This window comes from Diospyros lotus, chromosome 3, assembly GCF_014633365.1.
Source record: "Diospyros lotus cultivar Yz01 chromosome 3, ASM1463336v1, whole genome shotgun sequence".
In the NCBI taxonomy this organism is placed as follows: Eukaryota; Viridiplantae; Streptophyta; class Magnoliopsida; order Ericales; family Ebenaceae; genus Diospyros; species Diospyros lotus.
Genome location: NC_068340.1, coordinates 25,174,670 through 25,202,234, shown reverse-complemented (window position 1 = coordinate 25,202,234; position 27,565 = coordinate 25,174,670). Strand labels below are relative to the sequence as shown.

Genomic DNA, 27,565 nt, shown 5'->3' with positions numbered 1-27,565 from the left:
GGTACAGAACAGAGACCTAAAATACAGACAGAAGGTTTCATTCACCGCCCAAACCCTAATAAAGACTCAATCCCCCCACCCCCCCGGGGGCCTCTCTCCCTCTCCCTCTCTGTCCAGAATGGGTAGCTTCCGGTCGTCTTACAGAGATGACAATGGCGAAGAGAACGACGACGACAGCAACAACGAGGAAAACAGTGACATTGGCGTCACCGATCCGACCCCATCCAACACGGTCGCTACCGATACCGATGGCGGTGCTATCGCGGCCGCGACCACGGAAACCACGAACACATCCGCCGCAACTCCTGATACGGAAACCGAACCCTTAGTTGACGTGAAAGAACCTATTGCTTCCGAAGATACATCTATGTCCGACGACGAAGCCTCCGATAATCCTCAGCCCCAGAAATCGTCGCCCCCAGCTGACAAAGATATTGTCGATTCGCCGAAATTCACTAAAGTATCTGAAGACGACGGCGATGACGAAGAGGAAGAGCCCCTGCCGAAGAAGCAGAAGCAACTTTCGTCATTGACATCGAATGGAGAGCAATTGGGCGATGAAGAAGCGGCAACTTTACTTCCAAAGACTGGAATGAAGAGAATGACAGCCACCGCAACCACCACAACAGTTAAGAAGTCGAAGAAGAAGGGCAATAATGTGTGGACGAAATCCACATCCCGGAAAGGTAAGAAGAAGACCAAGTCCAGTAACCACAACTCCCAACCGGAGGACAATAGGTTAATCACTCCGATTCCGCGTTTCCCTGATAAAACTGATGATACCCCTGATATGAACATCTGTTTGTCCAAGGTATACAAAGCCGAGAAAGTTGAACTGAGTGATGATCGGTTGAGCGCTGGTAGTGCAAAAGGCTATAGAATGGTTAGGGCTACTAGAGGGGTTGTGGAGGGTGCTTGGTATTTTGAGATTAAGGTTGTGAAATTGGGGGAGACAGGACATACAAGACTGGGGTGGTCGACTGAGAAAGGGGACTTGCAGGCACCAGTTGGATATGATGCAAATAGTTTTGGTTATCGGGATATTGATGGGTGTAAAATACACAAGGCTTTGAGGGAGAAGTATGGCGATGAAGGGTATGAAGAAGGCGATGTAATTGGGTTTTACATAAATTTGCCTGAGGGAACCTTGTATGCCCCGAAGCCTCCTCGTTTTGTTTGGTACAAGGGGCAGAGGTATGTTTGTGCACCAGATGAGAAAGAAGGTCCACCTAAAGTAGTGCCAGGTAAGTGACTTAGTTTCTACACTCTTAACATTCTTTTATGTAGTTGAAGTTGGTGTATTTTACTCAAATTTAAATGTTTTTATCAGTTTTGCCTGGTTTGATTCTTGTAGCCATAAACTGTTATTTGTTCATTGATTTTCATCATTGATGGTGGACTTATAGTTTTGGTATCTCCGCATTATAATTCATAAGATTCATTTTTAATTGCATTTGGACTTCTATAACGTTTTTGTTGTTCAGCATGCAATTGTCATTTATTTTTTTAATGCTTATTAGAGTCTATAACAAGAAGAAAGCACTCTGAAAGGGGCAAAACATGCACAAAAGAGGCTAAGCCTTGCCCAAGCTACTAAATTAAGCTGAAAATTCATCAAACAAAGTAGGAAAGAGTCAAAAAAAGGAAAGATAATTTCCCCACAATGAGTAATGACAGCAAAAGGCAAAGGAAAATGGTTCCTTCAGATTATAAATCTCTCTTTATGACCTTGAAAGCCATTTTGTCTCCCAGGTGCCATACATGCCACATAAAGGAGTGTCAATCCAAGCAAAACTAATCCACTGCTTGGGAATGGTAAGAATGAGGTTCCAAATATCTTCAACCATAGTATAGTGCAAAACAAGTTGATCCATAGACTCTGTGTTCTTTCATATGAAGCAGCTGTCCAACATCATCTAGCATCTGATCCTTTCTTCTTCTTCTTCCTCTCCTTGGATTATCAGGGTGTAGGGATAGAACTGAAAGAAGAAAACTGCAGGAAAAGAAGGCTACAGTGAGGGGCTTCCAATCTCCTTGAAAGTTGAAACTTTCCACCCAATTTTTCTTTATTGTAGGGGACTTAATAGAATGAACAAATTGAACATTCACCCCTCTTTCTGTAAACTCTTAAGGACAATTGTCTTTCCTTTGTCCAATTAAGGATGATTTTATAATGGATCAATCTTGGAGTTTACGTCTGAAATGGGAAGAGTAGACATGCCATTAGAGGAAGAGAAGAAACACTCCCTCACCAAAAACCTCCTTAGAACTAGTGAGCCAAAACAAGCCAAGAAAACCTCACAAAGAGGTCTATGCTTGCGCTAGGTGTTAGAAAGTGATGAATTTGAAGAAATTATTCTTGCACCCTCGTAAAATATTTCCACAAGCTACCACTAGAAGGAGAGCTAGTGAACATAGAACACCGCCATCTTGATGAACACCCATTTTTACGCTCAAGTCACCCTCCGCCAAAAACATAGAACATATGATCATGGACAAAGATGATTGGAGAGCGAGAATTTATTTAGCTGAGTCCACCTAATAACGGGATTGAAAGTCTTGAGATGATGTTATTTTGCTTTCCACCAAAAATAACCTCTTTCCCCACCAAAAATAATTTCTTCCCCCCTCAAACCACCAAAGCCATTTCCCTAAGAAGGCTCTGTTAAATAGCCCCAATTCTACTAATTCTTGGCATGCCTTCTTTAAGAGGTAAAAAACCTGGTCCTAATTGTATGTTTCCAAATCTTTTTGCTGTAAGTTTTGCTTTCTCTTTCTAATCTTTTGCCCCTTATTGGCAGTCTTCTTATGTATATGACACAAGAAAGTTCAAGAAAGAAATTTTTAATTGTTCTGAACTCTGTGTATGCTTCACATACATTTTAACTCAGTCCCCCCTGTTCTGATTTTGTTCTTGAGCCTAAATGCTGTACCTTGCCTTTTGGATTTAGACCTTTGCAAGTTTTTTTTTTTACATATATATATATCTAGACTTCTTTTCATGAATTGATCAATTGTTGGATAATCCTTGTACTCCCCTGAGAAAGTAAATACCCACCATTGGTAAGGCCTGCATGCACCAGCAGGTAGCACTAATGAATTTTATTCTCAATGCTATCTCAAATGTCTCTTGCAGTGCCTTAATGCTTGTAGCGCTGAGAGGTAAGGGAAATATATTCTACAAGAAAACCACCAGCCCTTCTATCAAAGTTCAATTTAAAGAAAGTAGAGATTTTGGCAATCCAAGTTCTGTCAACCTCTAAACTCTAATTAGTCATGTCTATAGTTGCCAATTCAGACCAATATGATTTCTCCTTTAGGCAAAATAGCCAGATAGGGACGATTCCCTTCAAAACCTTAGCTCAAATGAGGTGAGAACAGATTAAAAATTAATTTCAACCAGTGATGGGTACATGGGTTCCTTGCTCTGCACACAATTTTAAATAATTTATAGGGTAAATTGCCCCCAGATCCTCTGTGGTTTGAACAATTTGCATGGACGTCCCTTGTGCTTTTTTTTGTTCCTGGAGGTCTCTGTGGTTTTATCTTTTTTTATTTGGACACCTTCTCCACTAGTTTTTGGCACTGATGATGTCGGTGCAGTGGTTTAAATGATGTAATTTTGTTTTTATCCTAACCACACTCAACACTTGGGTTAAAGCTAGGGCCCAAAAAAAAAAAAGGGGAGAATAAGATGAATTTGGTTTAGTCAGTGGAGACGAAGAGATTGAAGCTCTCTCCCTCGCCTTCACCTTTTCCCTCCTCTCTCGAACCCATCTGCTGGGTTCAGTGAACCTAGGCATCGCTGGCTGATTGTGAGATGATTCCCTATGTAAGACAAGCAGGAGATTACTTAAACAAACATGGTGAACTCAATTGTGATTGCTTTCATGTAACATCACCAACAAAGATATCTAATTTTGCACCAACATTTGGAAATTCTGAACCACAGAGACCGACAAAGCTGTCCAAAACATTAGATGTCAGACCCACTTGTGGCCTGAGTAATTCAGAGCTACTGAAATTCTTCGGCCTAACCTGTGAATCTTAATTTTGGCCATCTGAATTCTCTCTCATCTGGGGTGACTCCAATTTCAAAACCTTGCTGCCCTCTTGCAATTTTAATCAACACATTTCTTTTGGAGATTTTTTAATGACATGAACAACCTGAGGAACAACGCTAGGCCTTGTTGTTTCTGGCAATTGAATCCCATTAACAGTCAGAAATGCATCTCCTGGGATCAAATTGTCTCTTGAAATAGCTTGAAAAGGCCCGAACTCCTATCTCCCCCCCTCTCCCAGCCTTTCGTTCAACCCCAACTGTGATAGGGTTTAGCATAATGATAACCACTGATGTCGGCCATCGTCGGCCATCACCAATGGCTTCCTTTTTTCTTTTAATAATTTTTTTGTAACTAGAGAGACAGGATCTAATTAAATCTAATCTAACTACTTGTGTTTAACTGATGAAATTTATGCCAAAAACTAATGGAGGGATGTCATCTAAAAAAAAAGAGAGAAAGAAAAAAAGAAGTAAACTACATGGACCTCCAGGGATAAAAATCAACCATAAGGGGATTTTGATGCAAATGGCCCTAACGAGAGGAGGTCTAGGGCCAATTTAACCTAAATTTTATATTACTTTCTTATATATAATCTTGCTTTTCTATTTAGATACAAGTTTTTGGTGTAAAAATTAAATTTTTTTGACGAGTCTTTACATTTGCTCCTTCCCATGCTAAATTTAAGCATATTATAATTTATAAATGATGTTTTATTTTTATTTTAGATTGTCACTGCATATAAAAACTGTATTCTCCAGGCTGTTGCAAAGTAAGGAACCTCATTCACTGGGAATGCCCTTTTCTGAATTTTCAGAATAACTTTATTTATCAATGTGTTTTTGGCATGATTTCATTTCAAAAGTTCAATTCTAATCTCATATGTGGAACACCTATATGGTGCGAAAAAATGATCGTGGACACAGATTTTTAGAATATAAATTATTGTTTAATTCTTATATAAATTGATCAGGTAACAATTATCCAGTGGGAATTGGAATTACTGTGGAACCTGGTAAAATCTGGTTCATTTCCATTTTTAACCAGAAGTATCTGGTTTTATCTGGTTTTGCAATTTATTTTACATGGAATTTGTTCTGTATCTGGTGATGAAATTATTGAGTTTTTTGCTAATTATTTAGTGTTAGATATGGTGTTGACTTTTTATTATAATAGTTCTTTCTTTTTATACTTCTTAAGTAATTTGTAAAGCTAGAGATGTAAGCTGGGTAATGGGTTGCTTTCTCTTTGCAGGAAGTGAAATCTCTTTCTTCAAAAATGGGGTATGCCAGGGAGTTGCATTTCAGGATCTTTATGGTGGCCGATACTACCCTGCAGCTTCAATGTATACTCTTCCCAATCAACCAAATTGTGTTGTGAAATTCAACTTTGGCCCTGATTTTGGATTCTTTCCAAACGACTTTGGTGGTCGCCCTATTCCAAGACCCATGATTGAAGTTCCCTATCATGGCTATGATGGCAAAATTGAGAATGGTGTGTCCAGTGAGAAGAAAAATTAGCAATACAGCATTTTTTACCAATTTTTTAGAGCATTGCAAAAGTCGGGGAAGGATTCATGTTTGACCTGTATTGTAATCCTGGAAAAATTTTATATTATGTCTGACAAATGAACTGTTGAGTGTTGTAAACTCAATTTTTTATTAGAAGAGTAAATCAGCAGACTGCATGTGAATTATTTAGATGCATCCTGAGCTAAATGGTTCTCCCAAGTTTGCAGCTTGTGTGAATTAATGTGTGTTGAAATTTGCATCAAGCTGGACTAGTTACTGAAGATAACCTTGGCTGCATTTATTAAGGTAGTTTGAATGTAGTCCCCCCCTCCCCGGGTCTCATCTTTGGTTTCCCCTGGTTTATTGATAATAGGTAAAGATGACTCAGTTATGAGTTTGGATGTTCCCGGAAGGGTTTCTTTGTATCTATTTTCAGGAAATATGAACAAGAGAAACTATCAGCTCTCTCTCATCGAATAAAATCTTTCTGGCTATCAGATTAGCTGATCTGAAATAATAGTATGTGCATTAGCTTTTTTTATTTTCTTTTTATTTTATGACCATTGCCCCTTCTTTTCTACTAACATGATCACACCCTTCACACTACTTTCTTGCCGTTCTGTTTCTGGGTTGTATCCTTGCATTCGCAAGGATGGACATGAACTAAGAAAAGGAGGCAAACTTCTCATTAAGCAGCCTGTGCACCAAATATCCTAGATCTCTTGTTGTTTTTCCCTATTCTTTCTTGCCTATCTTTAGTTTAGCGTGGCGGTCAATTTCTATATAATCTGAATTGTTTTTGTGACAGGTATATAAACTTAACTTTTCTCCTGATGTCAGGTAATCCATTGACTTCCTTCAGATTGGGCCCCACTCTGAAAGTGGTAAAAGAGCGAGATGCTGATGTTAAGGAAGCTGCACACACTGGCCTTTTAAGCATAAGGAGAAACCCCAGGTTGGTTGAATCCACTTCCAATTGAAATTGTAGCACAGTAGTCTTTTTCTGCTGGTTGCTTGAAAAGCAGGATATGGACACAGCATGACAGACACCCTTTGGGCCTTGGTACCGGAATCTTTTATTAGAGGACATGGCACTGAGAAGATACTTAATAAACAAGTACAAAATTAATATAGGAATAAAATTATAATTGTTATTGCATTATGAGTAAATTTATATTACCATATCAAGTAGTAAAATTTCTTCACAATGTAAATATTAGAAAGAAGTCCTAATATTTGTTCTAGAAAACTATATTAGTAAACAAACTAAGTTTTTTGTTTGAAAGGTAATGAAATTAAGGAGTATAAGGTAAGGATGGCATGTCTTAAAGCCATATATTATACATTTTTTAATTTTATAGTTTACTTGCACTTGTTCTTAAACTTGTAATGTGTGTGTATTTTGTTTAGGCGATGGGCATAGACATTCTTGAAGTGTGTGACAAATGTTTACCTTTAGAGTTTAAAAGGAACATTATATTTTTGAATGGGAGGCCGATATATTCTTCATAACACATGGTCGGTGTCTTCGGTGAGATTTTTTTCTTTTTCTAGAATAAATAATATCATCATTTTCTTATAAGTGTTTGCATCCCCTAGTTGCTTTCTGTTATGGAACTGATTATCCATAATGTCCACCATTAGATTTAGAATTTCACATTAAAGATTTCCTATTTTCAGCTTTTAAAGTTTTGGTTTGAAATTTGAATATTTGTTGCCATACAAAAAGGGCTTTGTAGCTAAAAGAGGTTGAGGAAGATTAAAAAAAAAAAAAATTGGGGGACAAACATTTAGGAATGACATGGGATATAATGGTTTTATAGAATATTAGTTAGTTGGGGCATCAAGGCCAGGGATGCAATTATTAGAACCTAGTCTTGTCCCATTGCCACTCCTAGGTTGAACTTCAAGTCCTAATTTTATGTCTTGGTGCTTGTCAAGAGTTTTTAGGTTTTATTAGGCTTTTGTAGTTAAGAGATTTGATATTGCAATTTCTTGGAGATGAATTATAGAAATCTCTAATTGATAATTGATTGCACATTATTCATCGTCAATACAATGAAATTCTACTAAAATGAATTGAATCGATAAATTTGATTTTTTAATTTTCAATAATAATGGCTTGTATTACCAAGCAAAACTTATTGGTGCTGAATGAGGAGAGTGAAGCTCACTGAGTAACATGGATTTTGCCCATACAATATATATATATATATATTATTCTTATCTTTTATTAGTAAGATTTAGATAATTTGTCAAATCATGTAAAATTTTAAATTTTACCCCCTTTTTTAAAAAAATTTCCCATTTGTACGATGTGCCTATTGCAAAATAATCTACGGGGTCCCAAGAATGCCTATACATCAAAAAATAGAAACAAAAAAAAAAAAAAAATGATGTTCAAGTTGTACACTAGTTAACTCGTGTCTCTCTTTGAGTCCAAACATTTAAAAATTCCAAAATTAAACTTGGGATTGCCCATTATACACCTAAAATCATGTACATAAAACACAAGAACAATCTTGCCAAGGAGCAATGGAGGAGATGATTTACAGACTCACTACTCTCTTTACACATGAAACACTAATCAATTACTCTTTGATTATGTTTCCTAAGATTGTTGGAAAAGCATAGCATCCAAGGTGGTTGTCTATACAAAAAAGGTAATGTTGGGGGGATTGACTATATTTTGGATGGCTTTTTAGGGGAATTTAACTCTCTTCTTATTATAGAGAGCATCATAGAAGGAATAAACTGTGTACTTGGGGGCCAAGGTTTACATAAGAGTGAGACCCATCCCAACAAGTTGGATTTAAGGGCATGTGGGTTACTTGGGAAGTGGATTGTTATCCTGGGGGTGCAGGCATGTTGTTTACCTTGTGACCATAAGGATACCTAGTTGATGAAAAAGGTTTTTGGTTGCATTGGTGCCATTTTTATGTGTATGTGGTCTTACTAAGCTCTTGTAGGCCATTCTTGCATGGGCTATAGGAGCCACCTTAACATGGTGGAAGTCATTAGTTGAGCCTGATTATCCCTAAAACTAATATGAGTTTTTTCTATTTTGACTAGCTCCCCCATCGTGATTGAATGAGAATGGATAAGAGGCTTGTGGGATTGATGTGAGGGGGTAGAAATGGCTATATTTCTAAGAGTGAACTCCAAGTGAATATGAAGCTCATGGATACAAGTCATGCCTTGGAATGAAAGACGATTCTGAATTTGCTTTGTCTACGAACAAGGAAGCTATAAGTAATGCAGCTATGAATCTCATGGAGAGTTCAATCCTAGCTGAAGATGAAGGTTGGCGGCATGTTATGCAAGTCAGATGGGAAGTGGTGTTTCAATGGCAGACATGCGAGTAACGCGTAAAAAGCTGCCCTTGGGAGGGGAACAACAACTAGAAACGACTGCTAATACCCCGTAGGCTAAGGAGCAAAAGGAGGAATCCGCTTAAGGAGGGGTTAGCATCCGATTAGCTAGTTGGTGAGGTAATAGCTTACGAAGTCGATGATTAATAGCTGGTCTGAGAGGATGATCAGCTACACTGTGACTAAGACATGGCCTAGACTTCTATGGGAGGCAACAATGGGGAATTTCCTCAGTGGGGGAAAGACTAATGGAGCAATGCCATGTCAAGGTAGAGGGCCCATGGGTCGTAAACTTATTTTCTTGGAGAAGAAGCAATGATGGTATCTAGGTAATAAGCATTGGCTAAGGCTAACTATGTGCTAGCAGTTGTAGTAATACAAAGGATGCAAGCATTGTCTAGAAAGATTGGACATATAGTGTCTGTACGTAGGTGGCTTTTTAAGTCCGCTGTCAAATCCCAGGGCTTGAACAAGTGGTGGAAACTACTAAGCTAGAAAGGGCAAAGGGAATGGGTAGAGATCGAAAGGAACACAACAACGAAAACACTCTGTTAAGCCGATACTAACACTAAGAGACAAAAGCTAGGGGAGTGAATGGGATTAGATACCCTAGTAGTCCTAGCCATAAACGATGGATATTAGGCGTTGTGCGTACTGACCCATGCAGTGCTGTAGCTAACACTTTAAGATGTGTTGGTACCCTATATTGTGAATTGTGACTAGGACTAAGATGCTTAGAGGTTTACCCTTGATAGGGTCTACATATGCCCTAAAAGTATGCTCAATTATTTTGGGATCTATGAGTTGCATTGTGAATTGTGAATAATATGTTGTATTTTGTGTAGACGAAGTTTAGATTATTGATGTATATATTTATTTTTGTTCATGATATATGTAAGGTCTATGTAGAGGCCAAGATAACACCATGCTCTTAAGATATGTCGGTACCCCATATTTTGAGGTCTTGGCATTTATATGCTTCACGTGTTGATTGTTGATATGTTTAGGGTCTGCTTATTGTGCACAGTTAAGGTTACCTATGGGAGGCATGGGATCAATTAAGCAAATGGGCCTACAAAGCCATCTAATAACGATTAGGACATGCCTACTGTATTGATAAATGGGCCTCAAAATGATCATATGGACACAATGAAGTCTTGAGAGGCATGAGTAACTCAATGAAGAATAATATAAGATAGTTAAGGTAAAGAGTTGATCATGGTTTGGTTTAGATGGCTGAGGAGCTCAATTGATGAGGAAACAAGTTGCAAGGAACTTGATCATAAAAGGGCTGGGGAAAGACCTAGCCTTGCAAGGGCCAAGAAACAACCCCTTTCCTTTCTCAAGGGATGATGAACAACCTTGGCCTAGTGATAGCTTGGGAAGACCCTGACCTCTAATAAGATGAGTGTTCAACCTCTTATAAACTAGGAAGTGTTCGACCTTGCAGGGCATGAGGAACGACCTTGACCACTTTAGGGCTAGAGATTGACTATAGTGGAATTGAGGGCCAGGAAATGACATCAAGACCTAAGGCCCTATTAAAACCTAACATTGCCTAATACCTCAATAGAGATGAATGAATTAACCCACCCTTGGCTTGAGTATGCATAGGTTCCTAGCTGTGCATTTCATTGTGCCATCATCTATAGAGGATGATATCAGCCCAAATATGGGGTTTGAGGAATTGCTAGTATCAAATGCGAGTTTTGCTGAGACTAATTAAGTAGACAATAATCGAGGGTAAATATGGGAGGCTTACATTAATACCCAACCGCCCAGCATTATGAGGAAGACAAAAATTTATCTCAACTAAAAAGAAGATACCTAAACTCGCTACTCGGTACACCACAAAGTATTTGGAGCTCCTCCAGCTCCTTAATCATTGAACCAAGAGCAAACAACCAAGTGGAATCGGCTAAATGATTAGCTTTCCAACCATAAAATTCCCGTTTCATCTACTTGTCTCATATATGCATTTGTTGGTCTTCTTATATGTCTAAACTATTTTAGTAGGTGCCAATAGAACCTTATTAGGTATAATTTCATTTTCAATTTTATCTTTCTTGTATAGCTGCATAGCCTTTGTAAAATCATCCCAATTGTGATCATAATTGCATATGTTGGTATTTAATTGTCTAACATTTTGAGCCATATAATAAAGATGGTTTTATAGCCATACGATAAAACTTTCTTTTAACCTGAAAAGTCATATAATAAAGATGGTTTTATAGCCATACGGTAAAACTTTCTTTTAACCATAAAAGATTTTCAAACACATAAAATGTATCCATTTAACCATTTTACTTTATTGTTATGAATAACATTTTCAATAATCTTTCATTCTTTTTGAATAATTGATTTAAGATAGTGAAATTAATTTTTTCTAGGAATAACTTAATGCTGAAATCCTGCCATGGCATCACCCATACTTTTATTTTGCCGAACTTATAATTCCATATATTCGGTTCTTGAGCTGCTGAACTTAAAACTTTGACTTCTAAGTTATTCTTTCAATATTCTAGTTTAATATTCTTGTCTTCTTTTGTCTCATCTACCAAGACAATATCTTCTGCAAATAACATACTTAACTTGGATGTGCTTTGCCCATCACAAGAACATGACAAATACTTGATGTTATTTAGTTGTTAATTGGAAGAGCTTTTGTATCCTGCCTACAAGTTTTACCTTATGATTTATTATATAAATAATAAATAATTTATATAAAGTATTTAAATAATTTTTACCTACAAGTTTTACTCTCTGCTCGATGATACACGCCCTTAATAATTTTTATATAAATAATTTGAATTCTTTTTTTTTGGCAAGATTTCTTGGTGGCTTACATAGGCTGTTTTCAAATATATAAATGTTATCTATCCTTTCTATTAGATGCCTCAAAAAACCATATTCACAACATCTTTTGTGGGAGAAGGGGAGAGAGTACTTAAACTTCCAAATTAACCATTTTCCACAATCTATCTTTTGTTTTGCCCAAGTTGATGGAATTCATGTATGGTGGTGCAGACAAAATTAAAATTTTTATATGCATCTGACATACATAGTAGAAGCTACAAATACACACACCATACACAGTTTGGAGATTTAAGCAATACATTATTTCATCACATAAAATACAATAAATGAAATACTTGAAACCCGATGTCAGGATGAGTACATAAACTGTTTCTATACTGAGACCGAATCCTCCTCACAGTGTGGAGGGCCTATTCTGTCCACACCTAGCGTGCAACCTGGTACCGCTTCGTGCACTTCTTTCCATGCTAGCTTGAGGATTCCGAATCATCGACACCCGTGTGTCTTACCATGCGTGACACTCACGCTTTGTTAATTTCTAACGGAAGAAAACAAAAGAAATAGAAAAATAGAAGAGGAACAAAGAGCAGAAGCCAAGCCAATTCCCACCTTTCTGTTCACCTCCACGTCCAATTGAAGCTCTGCCCAACCACCCTACCAACTCCTTAATTTCGTGTCACATGGACCACACTAAGGAAGGGTGAGGCGACACTGGGAGTTGAATCCCAACCACAAGCCAATCAACTGCTTACACAAGACAGTCGACTCTCAGTGATCCAACACGCTAACTGTTAACATACTATTGCCATTAACACTTAATGACATAACCAAGACACAATGAGTGCACAATGCCAATACCAGATGCAAACACTATATGGTGTGTGATTTTATAAGTTCACTGTCTACTAGCAAATAGATAGCATCAAAACTCGTTTGGCATCGGCCAACACTCCTTGACCTATCACAAGAATCTCTCCATATCTTGGTGACGATCTGAGAGGTCTTGGAAAGCGCCTAGCAGCGATCTAGGATAATATAGAAGACAATGAAGTCTTAACTTCCAGTGAGCCTATAATAGTTAACGATTACTGTGTGATATAATCCTTCCATCATCTAATGTCCCGACTGAGCGAGAGTCATGGAATAATAAACTCAGTAACTATGTGTTAGATCTTATCAGCATGACTAGATGACATATCAGGAAATACTTTTCTTGAACAATCAATATGTTCTGGTCATGGACTATCCTGTCACACTAATAGTAGACCACATAGGACGTTCACCTCATCAATAACGACGAGGGTGACAGATCATATCCCTGATCACCTGTCTCCATATACTAACAATACAGAACCACATAGATAAAAATCTCCACTTCGCAATTGGATGGTTCGACGTATTAATAAATTCCACACACTAATACACAAGACAAGCGTGTTAGTTTAAGTCTAAGGATTAGCTACACTATCACAACTAAACGACATGACCATTATCCACAATGTCATGTGATTAGTCATCAATGTCACATTCAGTGCGTTGTTCTCCAACAACCACTCACAAGTTTACTAGAGACATCTTCGTGTTGTATGGTATATGACTCACCATTCTTAACTATCAGTAATTCATACTAAGCAAGGTTGAAAACCCTATGCTAGTCCATACTTGATTAATCAAAGTCCCCATTCGATTAATTTAAGGACCAAGAATCATTTAAGAAATCCTGTTATTAGTGAATCTCATCGCATAGTCTTAACATTTTAAGAATAAGAATTATATACAAGAGATCTAGGGACTTATTCATATATCAAATTGGAGAGTTTATGAATGAAGATAAACTTGTTTTTTATAGATATATACAAAGATATATTAAATGTATTTATTGCAAGCCTATTAGATGTCATCTAAATCTAGCATTAGGGCATACATCACTAACAGTTGATCACATCCGAAGGAAGCAAATATAAAACAAAATTTTCTATTAAATTACAAGGTAGCATTTACTTTGTCACTCTTTGCATATGAATTTGAACAACTCAAAGAAAACTTGCCGTTGGGATGCTCTGTCGGTGGGTGCCGGTTTACAATTATGCAATGGAAGATGTGGCAACTTCGATGTTATTAATTGGATGTTAGTACCTGTGGGATGATGGCTTTAACAAAAGCTCCTAGGGTGCTGCTGTTGGAGAATATTTACTTATTATAGTTGGATTTAAGACCTAAGCTATTGGCAAGAAGATTCTTTTGGCAGGATTCTAATCCTTCAGTCGCATTTGGATAGGGTCATTTGACCGTATCATTTGGAATTTGAAATTCCAAATTCGCTGTTTGGATGCATTTTTAGTGAGCATTTGATTTGTCCAATTTCAGAGTGAGTTTGGACCCAAAAAATAGAAGAATTTGAAGGATGCAAGCTTTTTAAACTGCAAGTTTTTCAAATGACTTCATTTTAAAATCCCTCTATACCTAACTCCCTAATGAATTTGAAGTAGCTCCTTTACCATGGTTTTAAATTTAGGTGGGAAGGTTAAACGATTTTCTTGTTAATTGTCAACTACTTAAACACAACTTTCTTCCTTTATTTAAACTTGAAAGTGATCATGATAAGAAGGAATGCCTTCTACATTAAAATTGGTTAGAGGATGGGCGGCCTTGTAAGTAAAAAAGAGAGCCATTGGCTCCCTGATCTTGTCATTCCATTTCAATTGCATTCATAACAAGTCAGAAATTCATCCGTCTTCCATTCATAACTAAATCTGGGAAGTGATCCTTGTGAATTGAATAGCAAGCTGTTGGGTTCTTAATTATTACAGTATATTCGTACTAGGAGTGAACAATTTGAACTTTTTTGCTCGAAAGAAATGCTCTCTACGCTGTCAAGCTTGTGGCGGATTGTACTAAGATTCCGTCTTCAGCATACAACATAAAGAAGTTCAAGTTGGCCTCCAAAATGAAACGTTTTAACATCCCTTACATCTGCTAGTTTAGTCCTCTCATGCACACCATAACAAATGGATCCTACCTTTTTATTTTTCTTTTGAGAACACTAGTTATGTAATAACAAGTTGTCATTATACCCTTCTAAAATTTTAAGTTTCACTTATTAACTGAAACATGAACACATAATTGTTTTAATTGTTATATGATAAAATTATTTTGAGTTGTGAAAATAATTTCTTTGTAAAAATAGCAAGGGGAAGATTATGTACAAATATGACTTTTTCCTAACCTTTGCAAAATGGAGAATCTTGCGTACCCAGACGCTGTTTTTATGAGTAATGATGTGTGCTATACAAGATGCTATAATAGTATTGATAGTTAGAAGTGCCACTTAGAGATGACATTAAAAAAATTAAGATTATGTTATTATTGTTGGAATCCACAACATGTTGAGTAGATTCGGAGGGTAGAAATGCAGTGCCTCAGGTTGTGCAGTGACGGTCAAAGTACTTGTGGACAAGAACAAAAAGTTACTTCAGGTTGTGTCTAGGATAAACTTTTCGATTCTTGCTTAAAAGTCAGATTCGATTGAGTTTGGAATAAACAACAGTTGGAAAGAAGAAGAAAGAGTTTCAGAAATGTAGTTAGGCATACCTGATTCCATCATTATGAATGTCATTTTATATTCTGCGTTATAAGTTTCTAGTCGTTGAAGTCACCTAGTGACAAGAGATAATGGGTAAAACTGGTCACTAACGATTGGGGATCACGAGCTCTCCTTGTCGCCTATTTGTTGTCTCCCTATGTTGGTATCGGTTCTCGTTTGCCATGATGCAAGGCAACCGTTTGCCGTGACAGTAGGTAACCGTCCAGTGCGATGTGGGATAACCGTCTTCAGATGGTGAGGCTACCTAGCTAATGTGTTAGCTAGACATCTTATGGTTCCAGAGTGTGGGTTCTTTTGCCCCATCACCCATCTGCCAATGGTAACGGTCTCCCAAGAGTACTAATGTTCATTCATCCACCATGACGAGTAGTCAGTACCTTTCTTCACCCATGTTGCCATGCCAAGTAACCATCTGCCATGACTGGTAACCACCTTTCTACGATGATGTGCATGACTTATAAGTAACCGTTTCTTGACTGTCAGGATATGGCTTCAGTATGGTCAGTATTGTCTGTTCATGAGTAGTGGAGTTAAAAGTAACCAGCACGACAATTGTGTCCCTATCCATTAGTAATTGTCTATTGAGTAACTGCAAGGGCGGTTAGGCACACCTAAGGTTATTGTCCATCAAAGACTTCACCCAAAATGTTTGCCTGTCAAACACATGGAACTTGATCTGACACGTGTCTCTTAGTCACATGGTGATTTACTATTAGCTCACAGTTTTGCTACACATTTATAAAAATAATTCAAAGATGGTAAGAGTTGAAAGTAAAAAAATGTTTTTCTGAGGCATTATTATAATTTTTTAAATTAATTTTTGTTTGTTCGTCATGTGAAATATACAATATAAGTATTTTTTTTTTTGCCTTGAGAGTATTATTTGGTATTAGTTTGTTATCGGCAACTAAACTCCCAATTCTCATCTCAGTGTAAGGAAAACAAAAGAACTTATTTATGCTTTGCAAAAACTCAATGTGTATAATTATCCATAGTGATTGTATTTTTATTTTAATTTTTTTATTAGTAGCGCATAAATATTATATATACATATAACTTGGAGTATTAGAATCTATGTTTTCAACCCCACCTAATAAAATCAAGGCTTTTGATGATCATAAATTGAATTGCACAAATGTTTTATAAAAATATATAACTATATTTATGCAAAATGATCTAATTTATTAATAACTATATATTAAAAAGAAAGCACCCATAAAAGAACATTTTCATTAGTTATGTGTGTCCATTGCAAAAGGCTTGTAACTATGGTACTTTCGCAGGGTTATCCTTTGCTCCTTGGGATGCTCTTCTAATAGGGGTTTATGTTCTAATGAAGTTAGTTTATTTGGTCTTTATTTAGTTTTCAAGGTTTTAGTATGAGGTATTGAAAGGTTTATCGTCTATCCATCTAGCACTTTGAGATTCTTATATGGTAATTTGGATTTGGATTTGAGGGCATGAGAAATGTTACAATAAGATAATAGGCCATAATTTCATTAGATGGAGTTGACTATATAAATTCTAAATTCTAATTCGCCATTCATCTCTATTTAAGACCATGAAACCATTATGACTTATGTCATCTCTGAAAGTTTTTTAAAATTTTTGGTCGTCTTCTACCTCTTTTACTACAATTTTTTTTTTCATTTCATTTACACTTCCTGAATGAGCATCTATTGGTTGTCTTCACACATGACCAAACCAAATTAATTGCTTCTCAAGGTATCTTATCCTTAATAGGGATACATTTATTTCTAATTTTGTCTCTCCTTATACAATTACACATTTACTAGAATGTTCTTATCTCAATTGCACTGGTATTTTGTATATATTTATGTTTTATTGCTCAACATTTTGTACCCTACAATAGAGCTGGTCTTATAATTTATTCAACTTTTTTTTATCTAAAGCAATTCTATAATCACATAAAACATTAAATAGAGGAATGCAAAATATTTTATAATCATCTAATCATATTTTGATGTAAAATTTACTTTCTTTGTTATCCAAACACCAAAAAATAAGTAAAACACTTTACTAGAAAATATTTTATGTCTAACCAAATGGGATTGAAGGAAAAAAATGACAAACAAAAACAAAAGTAATACTGCATATGCAGAATTTTATTTAAAATGATTTCATATTTATCTACATACATTCATAATGGAAAACTCACTAAAATCATTTTAACCAGAAATAAAATTGTCACATTATTTTTGTGAATTTTATTTTTAAAAATAATGTAAAAAATTTATTTAAAAAACCAACAAAAAAGCAAATAAGAAGGTACCTTGACATTTTGTCAAAGATACATAATGGTACTAAACTTGTAAGGAACAATGTGCTAACTCACTATTAGGAAAATGATAGAATTATAAAGTTTATTATTATTAATGAATTAAGAACAAAATCTTTTAATTAATTTATAAAATTAAATATTAAAATGTAGAAATTTGGACTCTGATTTTGATTTTTTGCAAGTAGTTGGTAGTTAGAAAATTACCTTTGTAGCAAGGTATTGTCACAACCTTAAGGATATAGTAGTAATTGTATATTAGATGTATTTCTTTCTTCTTGTACTTTGCGGCTTTCCTTGTTTGTACCTTTCAGTTGTTCTAATAACTAAAAGGCTAGAAAGCCTATAAATAGGCTGAAATCTAGAGAATTGGACAGTTGTTGAATGATATATGATGACTTCCCTCTCTGTTCTCTTTGAATTCTCCCTCCATTTTTCTGTCTTCTCCGTCCCTTTCTATTCTTTCTCTCCTGATTTCTTCCAAATTCCTTTACAAACCCTAAGTTAAACCTTGAGTCGTGACATTTTGTATCAGAGCCGATGGTCTTCAGTTGCTAAATTGCAAGTAAGGCGAGTCAAGAAGGCAAGTGTTGGAAGCAAAATTCTTGAGCAATTGCTAATCATAGGCGATGGCGATCAAAGGCGATCATTTGTGGTCGATTCTTGGTTGTGAGATAGGCATTCTTCAGGTGATCCTAGCAATGAACATAAGTCAAAGTTTTAGGCGAGCATTGGCGATGGCAAAAGGAACATGAATGAAGTAGCTTGAGATGAGAAATGACACTCTAGAATTAAGTTTAAGGCAGGCTCAGGCGAAGGCGAGTTGCTATCAAGCAAAAAGTGCTACAACTAGTGAAAGTGTACAAAGAGAACTTGATAAAAACAGAGAAAGTCCTGATAATTTTGGCCAAAGATTGGACGAATTGATGAGTAAGCTTTCAAAGATACTTTAGGTCAATCTACCCATGGACTTTCCTCCAAAATCCACTACAGAACGTATTCCAACAGGAGCTGGAATCCTTACCTACTAGCTACGGTTTACAAGAAACTAATGAATTATTGCAGGCAATTCAAGAAATCAAGAAAGGAATGATAATTGCAGGAAATGAGAAAGGACTTGAATTGGATCAAGCACTTCAGGATGCCAAAAAAGGAATGGTAGGTGTTGGAAATATCACTGCTGCGACAACATTGGAAGAAAAATCTATTGAAGATGAACGGTTCAAGGTGATATAGCGACCTGTAGAATATGATGATCTGCTCAAAAGCTACTTGGTGGAACTTTAGATAAAGGAGTAGGAAAAAGTTTCGAAGGAGGATAGGCGAAATGGATTAAAATGCAACCAACTCTTGGAAACCTACGATTTAATCAAAGTAAACATCTAATGGAGGAAAATTAGAGATCAATTAAAGGATGATGAAAGATGCTCGCGCCTGGAAAAATGTGATCGCATTGAAAATTTTCAAGAGTATATTCATGATTTGAAACAGTGGAGGATGTAGAAGGAACAAATGAAATGAAATGGACAGAAGAACCAAGGTGTGGTTCGGAAGATAATGGAAGAGCAAGTTGTTGTCGGAATACTTCTTGGTAAAACTCATTGGCGTAATGATTGCATAAAGATCAAAGAAATCACTAGAATTGTTGTTAGGAGGAAAGCAAATAGATTTTTGGGGAGAGCTTTGAATACCGATCGACTGAAAAGGGAAAAAGAAAAAGAGGAACAAAGAGAAAAGGTCAAGAAGGAGAAAGAAAAAAAGGAAAAAGAAAAAAGAAAGGAACCAAATAAGGCAAAGGATAAACCATATAGTGAAAACATGGGTAGAATGAATAAACAAAAGTCAGTTGCTATAAGTTCTTGGGGACAGGAGCTCTCTCAAAGAGGGGAATTGTCATGATTCAAAGGATATAGTAATAATTATATATCAAATGTATTTCTTTCTTGTTGTACTTTGTTGTTTTCCTTGGTGGCCTTTTTGTTTTCCCAAGGATATAGTAGTAATTGGAGTTCTTCCATGTGATTGAGTATGAGCTAGGTGTAGTATGCATGGGTTTTGGCTCACAAATTGCTTTGTGTTAGGGCAAAATCTGGTGGCCTTTTTGTTACTTTGTCACAAGGTGTCAATGGTCCCTCTCGCCTTTTTTTTTGGTTTTTTTCTTTTATGCAATCGGGGACCCTAAGACTGGATCGCCTAAGAACTTACTAGAATTGGCTCTCATAGCCTTGTTAAGAGGTGGCAAGAACCAAAAAGAGAAGTATGTCTTCTTTAGGCCCTATAGTTAGTTAGGCTCAGTATGAAACATGGAGAACAAATGGATGGTTTTGGTAAAGAGGTGGCACCGCATTTAGAGAGGTCAAGCAACATGTTAACCTCTTGACCTAACTTGTAGCGAAATTTTGTACCAATGTTGCATTATCCTCCCTTATACCCTAAACAACCCCCCTAGTTAACCCAAGTAGATGACATGATGTAGGTTTTTGGACTATCCCTATGGTTCACATATTTGCATAGAGTTTGGGATTAGGCTCCCTTAAACTTGATAGAATTTCCAACTTTGTGGTAACCCTCTAGGTTCTTCCTCATGGTAAAACCATGAGATCTCTCACTTAGTGTGATGCAGAGGTTTGTTCCTCAAAGTTTGTTCCAAGAGCATTTCTTACCGATTTTAGGTAGGTTTATTATGGTGTGGTGTTCCCTCAATGTTCTCAAGGTTCATCACATGCTTCCTACCTAGTGTGTAGGTTCATTGTCAGGTACTATTTCCCCATGATGATCAAGGTTCACCATGTGTTTCTTGCCCTGTAGGTAGCTTCATTATTGGGTGATGTTTCTCCAAAGAGATCAAGATTCACCATGTGCTTCCTACCTTGTGGGTAGGTTCATTGTCTAGTGGTATTTTCCTAAAGTTGCTGAGGTTTACCACTAGCTTAGTATCTTAATACTAATTCTTAGCCCTTCAACTATTATCTTATAGTGCTTGATAAGTATGATTCCACTAGATAAATGAATTCAAAAGGATATCATGTGAGCAAAAAAGTCTTTGTTACTTCATTGAGAGATTAATACATACATTAGTTGCCTACTATTCTCCCCCATGATTAAAGGAATGACCCCTACTATTAGTAGCCTATTTTGTTCCATGGTTGGTCGTTTTTATTATTACCCCCGTTATTACCTTTTTGGCCCCTTTCCTTATGTTAGCCCCTCTCTACTACGAACCTTTTATAGTAGCCTCAACTAATTAGATTTCCAATCTCATTCCTTAATTCCTTGCACTCCTTTGTATCATGATCATGTTGTTTGTGGAAGGCATAGTATCTTCTCCTATCTAACTTGTTTGGCTTCATAGACTACCACCACCTAAGATGTGGATCATCGTTGATCTCTACTAGAATCCTATGCAACAAAGATTAAGAGAATGTACCTGCTAGCATAGGCTTCATAAGCTCAAGCTTGTTTCGTTCAGATATCTCCTTGGATCTATGGGAGTCTTCCTTGTATCTCTACTCTAAAGGGTTAATTCTCCTTGGATCTATGGGGGTCTTCCTTGTATCTCTACTCTAAAGGGTTAATTCCCAACCCCCCCCCCCCCCCCCCCGGCACATCTCTTGATTGTGCTTGAAGGTTGGTACTTTTTAGTCTTTCTATGTATTGCTTCAAAGTCTCATCTCTTATCTATTTAACCTTGAATAGGGTGGTACAAGGCTTGGTTTCCCTCGTGTTGTAGATTAATCTTGCCAAGAACTAGTTTGCCAACTCCTTCAGACTATGAATGCTCTTAGGTTGCAAAGTTTGACTCGTTGCTCCCCTTTTCAAGTTCAAAGAGAAGCATCTATGCAATGAGGTGTTAATTGCTCCTCTAGACTCCATGGCATACCTATAATAGTTGAGGTGTTCTACTAGAACCTCAATTATGTTGTTGTTGGTTTAGTTGAGGTAGCTTGAATTTGGAGGATATATCCTCCATCATCTTGGAAGTGAAAAAAGGTTCCATAGTGTTGTTGAGCCCATAAAGGTCCTCACTTCCCTTGAACTTTTTCTCAGATTTCTTTATTCAAGCTTGCACATTAGTCCCCTCAAATCTACTATTTGTGTCAAGTTATTTGTGGTCTCTTTGTACATAAGACTCTTCTATGACCATTTGGCTATTAGACTTTGTTATCCATCCCTTCCTCCTCTATTTTTACTTCTCTATCTTTTGGAATAATAGGTAAATTTAATGTTGCACCCCTAAGGTTTGGGAAAAAGACATCGACCACCCATATGTTTTCAAAAATAACATTTACTTCCCTTTACTTTCATAATTGCGGATCACTTTCCCATTTGTCCTTCATGATTGTTAATTTTCAAATTTCCAAAATGCTTTCCCCCTTGTAATTATAGAAAAAATAAAAAAATAAATAAAAATTATAAGTCACCAATGTCACCTTTAAGAGGAACCCAAATCTAGGTTCCTTATTGAGACAAAGAGAGAGCCTAATTTTGGTTTGGGCCAGGGCACCGGGAAAATGGGGGGTGGGCCAGGGCATCGGGAAAAGAGGGGGGGGGGAGAGTGACTAATGGTGTTTTTGATTGAGAAAGAAAATGCCATTGTGAAATTCCTCCATATTTCTCTCATCTCCTCTTTCTTTCCCTCCCCCTTTACTCTATCAATTTCTTAGGTCAACATGGTGATGGTGTAACCACATTGCGATAAGGTTTCAATTTCTAGTAACCTTATCGCGATATTAGTTTGGTGATAGGCAAACCTTTCGCTATCGTTGAACAAAAGGCGGGGGAGATGAGATTATAAGGAAAGAAAGGAGAAGAGATAACAGAGATAGCGTGTTCCTTTGTGTTCAGCAGTGATTGGATCTTTGACAATCAGCGAACCATCAATGTGAGAAGGAGAGGAAAGAGAAAGGTAAGGGAAAGAGATGAGAGGAGAGTGAAAATGGAAAAGTTCAATTTTGGTGATTTGTTAATTAAAAAAAAGGTTCATGTTATTTCTGATAACATAGATGTGGTCTATGCCTTTTCGCCAAATCTTAACAAGTGTTGAATTTATCTAAAATGAAATAATAATAAAATTTTTGGTGGCTAACTAATGGTGACCATTGGCCGCATTTGTGAAACTTAACATCACTAGTGTTAGGTGCCCAATTTATTTTTTTGGTAAATTACACTAACGAGCTTGGAGGTTTGGTTTAATTATAAGGACCTCCTTTTTGGTTTGGAAAATTACAAAAATTTCCTTTACCATTAAGACTAATGTGAAATGACTATTTTAACCCTATAATTTTTCTCTCCTCACTATTTTTTTCTCTTTCCCCTCCTTTGTACGATAAAATTTAAAAAATAAAAGAGAAAAAATACAATTGGTGGCTCGCTAGCCACGAATGGCCATCCCATTGATAGATGAAACCCAACAATGGCTAGGCCAACCATCACATTGAACCCCAGCCATTGAAGGGATTCTTTTGCAGATGGATCAACCCACGCCTTGGTTTTTTTAATAAAAAGAAAAAGAAGAAAATGAGGAAAGAGAAAGAAAGAGATAAAAGAACATATCAAAGAAAAAACATGGCCAGAGAAGAACCTAAAATGATTTTAGGGTTCACTAAGAATCCAAGGATTGAGTTAGGCTTTGCGTAAACCACATAAGATCGATTCAAAGATTGAGAGAGAAAGAAAAAGAGAACAAGATAGCACTATTGTCAAAGAGAATAGTTGGAAAAGGAAAGAGAAAAAGAGATAAGAGCAGAGAAGATGGATAGAAAGATTTAAATATGAGGGCATTTTTGACATTTAAAAAATATAATTGTCATTTAACAAGAAGGGTGATACAAGGTTTAAACCTCAAGGGGAGGGCATTGGAATTTCTCAAACTAGAGGGGAGGTCCTTGTAATTATGCCAAACTTAGTGTAATTGATATTAATTTTTTTAATTGGAAGAGAATAACGGAGGCAAAATGGTCATCTTCACATTTTTTTCTTAACAATAGGAGAGGTCATTATAATTTCTCAAATGGTAAGAAGGTCTTTGAAGTTAGCTAAGCACATGAGAGTTGAGTATAATTTACTCAAAACACATTTATATCCAAATACTATTATCTAAAAAATTGTTTATGCCAATATTGTTTTTTGTTGTTTGATTGTTGCCAACACTTTTTTTTTTCTTTTTAAAATCAATAGCCAAACACATAATAATATGAAAAACATTTCTCAAATAATGTGGTAGATTCTAAATTGTTTCATCCTAGAAGTGATTATTACAAACGTGATTTTTAGATAAGCAAGGCTCATGACAACAAAAATTTTGCAATAATGCTAAACAAACATTTTTTCATATATGTCATGTACCTAGGGGTTAACCTAGGGTTTGGATTGAAAATTGGAAGAACCCAAGGGAATTAGGGCTAAGAATAGAAAGATTGGATAAAGAATTGGAAATAAAAAATGAGATAATAGACAGAACAGGGAAAAGGAGAAATTAGAGGGATTAAAGGGAAATTGACAGAGAATTGAATAGAGGAAAATGATTGAATTCAATTATCATTCAAAAGATGCCATTATCTAACTACCTTAGTCTATTTATAGGCTTTACAAATGAAGGTATTAACAGTTACAACATAAGAGTACGAGTACAACTAAAAGAGAAATATATATAATTCATATTACTAATCTTTCCTTGAGGATTCTTGGAGTTGTGACAATTCCCCTCCTTGAAAGAGTTCTTGTCCCCAAGAACTTATAGCGATTGGCCACTACTCTCATCCAATCCCAACGTTCTTTATATGTTTTATTCTTCTTTCTTTCTTTCTCCTTGTAGGCCTTTTCATCTTCGCTCTTAGGTTCACAAAATCATTTCCAAGCATAAGTTGATCTAGAACTTCACTAGAAGTAATCTTATTGAGTTCGAACCAAATATAACCACTTTCTACAATAGTTATCCAATCAAGATTGGACTCCTAGATTGGACTCCCATTTAAGAACATGATTAGCCACTCTCCCTGACTATCGTAGTTGGTAGCTGAAACATGCAAATGATGATCAGTATGAAGTTCAAACATCCAACCAGTTACCATAAGAAAAGCTAGTGATGGAACACAACCTCTATTTATATATGTTCCCTTCATGTCATCATCTTCGATATTGGCTCTTTTGAGCCCAAAGGATTGTCTAACAAAATCTTTAGCTATAGCAAAAAAATGTTGAACAGGCAGACGATCTTCCTCTAATCTTAGGACCTCATCATCCTTGTGAGCAATTAACTTCCTTAGAGCTAATATAAGGTAGTTATGATTTAGATTGCCTAATCAAAACTTCTTTGACTACATGTGGAGCATCAAAGACTTGATCCAACCTCGAATTCATATCACAGGCATCACCTGCAATAGCTCCAACCTATTTCATAACCAAGATATTTAATGAATCAATGTTGTGTTCCAAATCCGATTGGCCCTCAATTTTCGGTAAGTTTGAAATCTAAGGAACCATTCAGGCTCCAATATCAACATAGAGGATTGGTCCTTTAATCGAAATTACATGATACATCTTAGAAAACATTATGAAAAACTATTGCATATGGTTGCATATTAGATTGCTCCATTCAAGCATCCGATTGTCGATTTCCTCGCGCCATCGATCAATTGCACTATTCAATTTCTTTTCCATCGCCTCTTAAGTGAGTCTAGTCCTCTCTTTCAAAAATTAAACAAGAATTTTTTATGAACTACTTTGCTTTGCCTTCAATTCCGAGTCCAGTATTGCTGCACTCTGCTTCTTGTGACTTGATCTATCTCAAACACTTGAATCGGGAGCAAGAGAAGTCAAAAACCACATAACAAAAGTTCTGTATAGTTCAACAATTTGATCAGCCTTCAAAAGTCGTCTGGATCTCGTAACTCGTTTTGTTGGATTGGATTCGTCGAACTTACTTCTGAAGTTGCCTTCTTGGATTGTGACTGCTGTAGTTGAAGTCTGTCAGTTCTGTCACGACTAAGAGAGTTTATCGAAATCACAATTGAAACTCGCCCGGCTTGCTTCTCTATCAATTCTAAACAAGAACGACCAAAATTCACAGTCGCAAATTAATCAAAGATCGCCTAAATCTACTAGCTGTCGAGATCGCTGAATTGTCGTGATTCTTAAATTCGCCCACTCTATTGAATTTGTCGAAATCCACGAGTCACTGCTCGATCAATTCTGTCGAGTTGTTGAAATCAACTATCAAAATTGCAAGAACCATAGCCAAGGAACATTGGCTTTGATATCAATTTGTCCGGTACCTAGGAATTAAACCTAGGGTTTGGATTGGAAATTAGAAGAATCTGAGGAAATTAGGACCAAGAACAAAATGATTGGAAAGAGAATTGGACAAAAAGAGGGGAGATAATAGATAGAATAGAGAAAGAGAGAGATTAGAGAGAGATTAAAGGGAAATTGAGAGATAATTGATGAGAAAGAAATAACTAAATTCAGTTATCATTCAAAACATGTCATTCTCTAACTATCTTAGCTTATTTATAGGCTTTACAAATGAAGAAACTAACAGTTACATCATAAGAGTACAACTAAAATAGAAATACATGTAATTCATATTACTGATCTATCTTTGGAAATTTTTTGGGTCGTGACAATATACTTTTTTTTTATGCCATATGTAATTTTTTGTTTATCTATTGACCTTTTTGTCAAGTGCCTTGACAAATATGTAACCTCCATAATTGACCTATTAGGCATGAAACAAATTGATATTTAGACGACTCGGTTTTTCATCTCATCTGTTGCTCAATCACTATCTTCGAAAGGTTCATATTGTGCCTCATAATATTAATCCCTTTATAATTTTCACAACGCTAAACATGTCCTTTTTTCTTTAAATAGGCATTAAAATTCTCTTTCTCCATTTGTTATGCGTCTTCTCTTACTTGATAATCACATTGGATCTTAATAATTTTGTTAATTATAAAATGCATATTCTTTCATTCATTTTCATACTTCTATCAAGACATTACTCGGTCCAATCGCTTTTCCATTTTCATTCTTTTCATGCCTTAATTCACTTCTCTCAAACAAGTATAGCGAACATATAGTTCCTGTCTTAATGGCACAAGACATGTAACAATTATATGAAATGCTTGTCCACTACAACACAACCATTGACCAATAAAATGCCACATTTACGATGTCCATTTATGAAGAGAACAAGTAATCTTTGGACAAAATTATCATCAAGCACAAGTCCTTTTTCCCCCTTATTATGCCTAGATGTGGAGTGGTACCTTTTTCCTTTTTATTTAATTTTCATGCCTACTGAGTCAAGGTACTCATTATTATATTACTTAAACTTTCAGAATGACATGAAACAAAGTTGGGGGCTCATCTGAAGAAGTTTACTCAATGACAAGAAGATCCTTTCCTTGTAGTTTTGAAGCATGTCTATATAGCACGAGTCTAGCCATAGCTTATGGTTTTACAATACTCTTGGAGGTGATGTGTACATTTCAAAGTAGTGTATATCTGTAAGATGGTTCATTGTAATATGTTTTGGTTGGATTGAAGACAATTAGTTGATTGTGTGCTTATGTGTGTATACATCCTCAATGTTTTTACAATAATATATATTTTTGTGGAAAAAGTGGGAGTAGAGTGAACTCCACTGTTTCAGATATTAGTATCATTTTTTTTTCTTAAAAAAAAAAAAAAATCAGCATAATCTGTCATTCTAAACTAGGGATGAGGAGGATTCATGCATGAGTAGCAATTTTGTTATCATGAATTATAATTCTGTATGGTATCTATCATAGTTAAATGGCAAGTAAAGCTAGAAAAGAGAATTCTTATTATGAACTGCATGCATTTTCACTGCCTTCTTGTGGTCTATATATGTTAGGTGTTGCACTGTGCTTTTTACA

General features: G+C 36.2%; 1 protein-coding gene across 2 annotated transcripts; it reads left to right on the top strand.

The window, feature by feature from the left end:
* LOC127797268 (protein TRAUCO) lies at positions 1-27,321 on the top strand. Of its 2 annotated transcripts, XM_052330008.1 has the most exons (5): positions 1-1,244; positions 5,316-5,555; positions 6,413-6,527; positions 6,983-7,103; positions 27,005-27,321. In XM_052330008.1, the coding sequence occupies exons 1-4, from the start codon at positions 119-121 to the stop codon at positions 6,993-6,995; spliced, it is 1,494 nt and encodes a 497-aa protein (XP_052185968.1). In that variant the 5' UTR covers positions 1-118; the 3' UTR covers positions 6,996-7,103; positions 27,005-27,321. The 2 variants fall into 2 exon arrangements, with proteins under 2 accessions (XP_052185968.1, XP_052185969.1); XM_052330009.1 differs by lacking the exon at positions 6,983-7,103.
* Positions 27,322-27,565: the final 244 nt, after the last annotated feature.